This window comes from Poecilia latipinna, unplaced genomic scaffold (genome assembly GCF_001443285.1).
Source record: "Poecilia latipinna isolate Pla-1442-1.1 unplaced genomic scaffold, P_latipinna-1.0 Scaffold907, whole genome shotgun sequence".
Lineage (NCBI taxonomy): Eukaryota > Metazoa > Chordata > Actinopteri > Cyprinodontiformes > Poeciliidae > Poecilia > Poecilia latipinna.
This window is the reverse complement of record NW_015113523.1, coordinates 62,762-69,530: the sequence shown is the minus strand read 5'-3', so window position 1 is coordinate 69,530 and position 6,769 is coordinate 62,762. Positions and strand designations below refer to the sequence as shown.

Here is a 6,769-nt window from a genome sequence, read left to right as displayed (position 1 = left end):
TTATTTAAGTAATAAGTTGGACAAATAAAGTTAAATGCATGTAATACTTCGTGAGCAATTATTCCAAATAAAACTGTTTAATTTTATATACATGTTAGAATAAAAGGGGATGTATATATAACCCAATTAAAACCGGATAAAATGCTAACATGAAAACTGGTTTTCTTTTGTGTACTAAAACTGAAATAGATTCTGCGCTTTTATCATGAAAGAATAATTGTTACCGTTTCCGGTTTGGTGCCCATGAATGACAGCGCCGTAAGCTCAATCGTCAGAGCTACGCACAGAAAGCAGCGCGTTTATCAGCCCTGATAATGAACAGATTTAACTTTTGCCTTCTTCTTTCCACCTGACTTCTGTTCATTTGACAGTTTGCTGTAATGCTATAAAACGCACTAACAGCGTGAAGGTGACATGAATTAAATTATGCTGCTCAGGTGTATGAAAACACAGTGATTGGATTAAAACAGCCTCTAACCTCTCCGGTCAGTTCATCCCCTTAATTGTTTTTACGGAAGTCGACGGCTGGCTAACAGTGGTGACAGTGTGTGTGTGTGTGTGTGTGTGTGTGTGTGTGTGTGTGTGTGTGTGTGTTGGCATCGCTCTTTGTTCCTGTTCTCTTCACTCAACCAGCTGGGCAATGTTCAAGTGTACCATTATGCAATATTTACCAGCTCCGCCTGAGATCTGAGCAGCAACCTGTTTGGCTGGTTGCACTGTCTCTCAGCACGCGGGCCTGTTTCAGCCAGGACCCGATTGCAGGCTCTATAAAAAGACACCAAGATGGCTCCTTCCATCAGCAGCAGCGGATAGTAACGAACAAACACAAAAAAGACAACACACCGTCTCCGGACAAGATCTTAAACAGCATTTTCCTCCCTCTCTTAAAAGCTGAGATTTAAATAATGAAATATCTTGCTTTGTTTCTCTGCAATACTAAATTAGCCAACACCGCCCCCTAGTGGACATCTAGCAAAATGGCACGGTGGTAAAATTCCTGGCTTTTGTCGGATTCATACGGAGTACCTTGTAATTAATTTGTAAATACACTCTGATACACAGATGCAGTATGTACACTGTAGTGACTATTTGTTCAAAAACAAAAAATCTTAAGACTTCAAGGTGATCAAAGCAAAAGTGAATTCAACTCAAATAGCCACTTGATGCACAGAGGGTTTATGGCTTACGCAGCCACCCCCCCCCCCCCCAAAAAATAAAAATAAAATAAATAATAAGCCAAAAAATGCAGTTCTTTGTTGCTTTATTCCACAGTTGAACATGGTACAAGCATATGAGGCCTAATGTTTGGCTACCTGATTGTCTCACCTGCGGACTGACTGACTGGGTGAAGTTACTGACTGGTAGACTGACTGTCAAAGTAACTGGTAAACTGGTAAAAAAAAAAAAAAAACCTTGTGACCACCCACGTGCATAATGAGCTACCTAAACCTACGTATTTATACTGTGAAACACCCATGTCCCAAACTGAAATTAACTAGTTAAACAAATTGCTAACCACCAAACTTATTCTGAATAAGTAAAATTAAACAAAAATTCTAATTATAAATCAACCAGAAAATAAACAAATAAAAATAAGCTAAATAATCTAAATTCTAAAATTTAACTGAAAATAGAGAAATAGCTCCTACATACATAGAAAACGTTTGAATTCCTGTATTTTCAGATTTTAGTTGAATCAAAATTAAAACCCGTGTTTTAGTTTTTTTTTTTTTGTTTGTTTGTTTCAGTGAAAAGGTGTCCATGCATTATTTGGTGCGGAAAACAGGTTGTCTGTGTGTTCATGTTTGTTTATGTAATATATCTTCCGGGGACAAATAAAAAGTAGCAGGAGACGGGACTGCACATGAAAACGTGTAGTTTATGAAACAGACTACCGACTCGAAACACATAGAACCAAAACTACCAGCAGATGGCGGTATTACCCCGTGAAAATTGCTCAAAATAGTCCAAATAGTTTGGGTGGCTCAACCCTTTTACAATAAGGCTCATCTTATAAAGTTTATAGATACCTTATTAATTTTTTAACACTTCATCATAAACATGAAGTGTTAATGATGATCCTTCAAACGGTGAAGGAGTGACGTTTAATGCATCACTCCTTCACAGTGATGAGACTTTATGCTAAAAAAATTACAAATGCTTGTGCTCACAAGGTAGTTTGAAATGAACAAATATCATTTGGCAAGATACATGTAGATTTTACCTTCTCATCCTTAAATAATACTAGAGTTATTTATTTATAAAGTGCTAAGAGAAAATGTATATATTTATAAACTATGTTAGCAACCTACAGTAAAGTAGCTTTATTCTAAAGTAGTATCCTCTTTTCTTTATTTCCTTCCTTCTTACAGAAAGTTTATGTCTTGGAGTAGGAATGTAAAGCCCATGTTTGATCTGTCTTCTCTTTATTTTGTAGTTTGTGGTGAATTTTTATCTTAAATATATCAAACTTAGGATATCTTACAAACAAAATGTTAAAGTCTTTAAAAAATTATATTGTAACAGGACAACTCATAGACTAGTAAAAACATTATTGTGAGGGAACATAATTTCACAAGAAACCGATATTACAGGCCACGTTAAAGAACCAGAAGAGTTAAAGACCATTACTCTACATCACAGGTGTCAAACTCCAGTCCTGGAGGGCCTCTGCCCTGCAACTTTTAGATGTGCCTCTGCTGCACCACACCTGAATAGAATAATTATGTCGTTAGCAAAGCTCTGGAGAACTCATCTACACAAGGAGGAGGTAATTAAACCATTTCATTGCAGTGTTTTGTACCTGTGTCACATCTAAACACTGCAGGACAGCGACCCTCCAGGACTGGAGTTTGACACCCCTGCTCTACACTGACATGACGATATACTTCGTTTATGTTAGCCTCTGATGCAACAGGGTAGAATAATTAATATTTTATTTGCTTAAATTTGTGTTAGACACTGGTCAGTCATGGGACACTGCCATGCAAATTTTATGCATGTCATTGCTTTGACAAAACCAGTCATAACCAGAAAGCTAAAACCTATAAACTATTTGTGCAAACTGTTAAACATGTTGCTATGGTAATCAATTCCTTTCAAAGGAGTGGATTGATGCAGGGAAACGGGTTGAATTGAACAAATGGACTGGAACACACTGACCCATTAAAGTTTAGAGAAGTCTGCCTATTTGGCAGGTTTTGCATGATGCAAAACTTTGGATGGTTGTAGTTACTATATAATCAATAGTGAGTTATATTAAAAGTATGATAAATGAATACACAGAAGACAGATGAACTGAACAGAGAATTTATTTTATGAAGATTGTTCACTTCTTTGCCGCCTCCTTTTGGAGCTTCATCATCTCATGCTTGATGATCTTGTTTCTCTGCACAAATAAAAAAATAAATAGTGCATTGATTAAAGTATTGCTTCAAAGTTATTATCTTTCTCTGTTCAAATTAATAACTCATAAGCCTCTGTTGGCGACCATCACACAAACCATGTTGGCAGCTTGAAGAAACCATCTTCTTTGCCCGTTTTAAACTAAATTACACAACAGTTTGCAAACATTTAAACTCATGCTAAATATAAGTTTGAGAGTTTACACAAAAATACATTGACAATATCAAAGTCTTAGTGGAAATATTTAAAATAAAAGTGGGATTCTGCTTTCAGAAAACATCTGATAAAAGCATTTTTAACAGATCTGTTAAGTTGGAACGTTTTACAGCGTTTATCTTCTGAGGTACAGATTAAAACCAACAACTTGCTCCAATTCTTGATCAATCACTGCTTATGGATTTGATTTTGAATTTGAACAGCCTATTTATATATGTTGTGGCAGTTCAAGGCTTTGAAACCATAATCAAAACGAGACAATTCAAAATGAATTATTTTTTAGTCCAATTTCATTGTTTTTGGCTGCATTCATGACTCTGCTGTTAACATTTTCAGAAATCTGCGTTCCCAGACTGAGAAGAATCAGTTGCTCAGCGGTAATTTACATAAATAATCTGGTTTATGAGCCCAAAGTGGAAACACGAAATGGACTAAGGTTCCAGAAAAGTTCCAGGAAGTTCTGTAAAAACAGCATTCAGGACCTCACTGTGAAAATGTGAGTTTTGTTGGATTTGTGTCACTAATCTGAACTTCCTGATTGAAGTGGTTCCTGTCTGTTGTACTCACCATCCTTTTGGCCTTCATCACCTTGTAGCGGTCAAAGTCAGACATCTTGGCCCTCTGTGAACATGAAGATTCATAGGTCAGAGACAGAACTCATTCTTCATGTCAAAACTTCCCTCTTTTCAACACTCCAGACTTTTCCATTTTTTTAAAGTACATATTTTGGCTTTTAATATGGAACCTGGAAAATCCTGCAAACGGTGGAAGCTGATCAACAACATCAACTCACTTTAGCATCGTTAAACAACTCAAACTGAAAATGCTCCAGTGTTTTCCAGGTCTCCATCATTTAAAAATGATCCCAACAGACTGACGGTGAAACAGATTTATGTAGCATACACCCCTACAGGTTTGTTAGACTTCCACCACTCCAAAGACGTTTTTACTTTTCCCAACAAGTTGATATATTTTTCTAAATATAGGTAAGGAACTATTACGGATAAATTCACAGAATATCTATTGAGAGAGAAAAAAATATCCAAATGACTACTTTAACAAAATACCTGAGATTAAAGATGAGATTAGCTCACTGTTAACTCCGATTTGGTGAAATAAAATGGAATGATTGACATTTATTGTGATAAATTTATAATCATAAGAATTTAATTGTCATGATAAATTACAACTAATGCTATTGAAACCCCTAAAACTGTCCACATTTTCTGGTCTGTTAATTTTACTATTTTATTTCTACTTTGTTCAATGAGAGTGTCAATAAATACATGTACATATGAAAATATGACTAAATGCAGTTACTATGTGCAGCTTATCACACTGCTTTGTGTGACTGGTGTCCTAAAGAAGAGCATTACAAGTGTGTGTTTCTCAACATCTGTATTTGTGACTGATGATAAACGGTCAGTCATACAGCTACCCAAAAAAGAAGTAATAAAAATCATTATTACAATAGTACCACATAAAATCACGACAAAACTATAAGTCCATATTGCCCACCCCTAATAATATTAAAACAGAAAGGAACTTAAAAAAAAACAACAAAAAACAAACAAAAACAAAGACAGATTGTGACATGATTTTTACCTTCTGTCTCGCCTCGATCTTCTTGGCCCAGCTGCTCTGAGACCACTTCTCGTTGACTTGGGCCTTCTCCCAGGCTCGCCTCACAAACTTCTGCCGGGCGCTGGGAACCATCACACAATCATTACAAAGTCTTTCTACATTAAAGCATGTCAGACAGTGAAAAGGGGCCCCGAAAACTACCTGCATTTATTTGGATGCCAACAATATCCTGCTTAAATTCTCATGAAAGAATGTCAAATAGTGCAGTTCAAAACTATAAAGCGAGATACGTAGTGCTGGTGAAGGCAAACGCAATGTTTTCATGAAACAAACTTCTACCTCAACATTTCCAGAGAAGCCCACAAACACAGAACGCAAATTTTTGATAAAAGAAAAGTAAATATGCAGTCGCTGGAATTTTCTGCAGTGTTTGCAAAACAAAGCTGACGTGGTCGAATCTCATTTTACTCTGCACCCATAATAACTGAATCTTCGATCTAAAGTTCAGATGTGTCTGAGCTCACCTGTGAGGAACTTTGATGACATAGTCAGTGAGCTGCATGCACTTGAAGGGCATGGCTTGCCTCTTCACTCCTGTGCAGGGACCGTCAACAAGCGCCTGGAAAGTGCAAAGGCAAGTTTCAGTTGATCAAATTGTAGCTCTGCCCCAAGTCAATAATACAAAATCCTCCAACTACTTACCCTGTTTTGGTCAATAACATCGACAATGGCCACCAGCTTGCCAGCATGGGGACCAAAAGATATGTAGGCGACACGGCCGATCTCTACAAAGCGTTTGAACACCTAAAGAAAAAATAAAAAGGCAGACATAACTCAGTCTGAGAGTATATGATATTATCCAAACCTACTGCGTGAAAATGAATTAACTTCTTATATCATGACAAGCAGGCAATCATAGTGCGCGTATAACAGCACTGTACAGCTTAGCAGGCGTCGCTAATGCATTGTTTTTAACACTAGCAAAATACAACTGTGAACCTTAAAACAAGCAACAACCCAACAGGAAAACACACGCTTAATGAAACTGAAGTTATAAATTCATAAATAGTGTACTTCAAGCTATCACCGGATAGCTTTGGGCCTACACGGCCTGATAGACCACGTTGTGTTGCGGCTAGTAGCCGACAACACGCTTCGACACGGCAACAAAATTCATCACAGACTAACCAGACTTTATAAAACATTTCATTTGTAGGTTTATAAACATCTCAGTAAAGCGTGTGGAAACTTCAGCGATGTAAGAACCTCTAAATAAGACGAAATTCAAGTTAAAATTTATCCGTCTCTCATGGCGAACTCACCATGATGGCAGTCCGGGAGCAGAAAGGACGTAACAGCTTCCGGTCGGCGCTCATACGACTTCCCTTTGCTACACGCATGCGCAGTGAAATAATCACGAAGTCAGAGACAATAAAGTGTTTATAAATATGTACACGCACCGTAACTGTCAACTATAATTGAAAATACGAAACTAATAACAAAATTGTCATATTGGTGTATTTAATATGTGTTATTTACACCCTGGAACTGCTTAACCAACATA

The 6,769-nt window shown here is 37.0% G+C and overlaps 1 protein-coding gene across 3 annotated transcripts in view; it reads right to left on the bottom strand.

The window, feature by feature from the left end:
• Positions 1-3,295: 3,295 nt before the first annotated feature.
• rpl14 (ribosomal protein L14) overlaps positions 3,296-6,769 on the bottom strand; it is a 7,189-nt gene continuing 3,715 nt past the window's right edge. For 2 of the 3 annotated variants that reach the window (XM_015048851.1, XM_015048850.1), the window contains exons 3-6: positions 5,730-5,824; positions 5,227-5,326; positions 4,189-4,242; positions 3,296-3,388 (exon numbers count right to left, since the gene is read on the bottom strand). In XM_015048851.1, coding sequence (XP_014904337.1) covers positions 3,329-3,388; positions 4,189-4,242; positions 5,227-5,326; positions 5,730-5,824 — 309 coding nt within the window. In that variant the 3' untranslated portion in view covers positions 3,296-3,328. Of the gene's footprint in view, positions 3,389-4,188; positions 4,243-5,226; positions 5,327-5,729; positions 5,825-5,907; positions 6,010-6,527; positions 6,624-6,769 lie in introns of those variants that run through there. The other variant, XM_015048849.1, reaches the window with a different exon arrangement.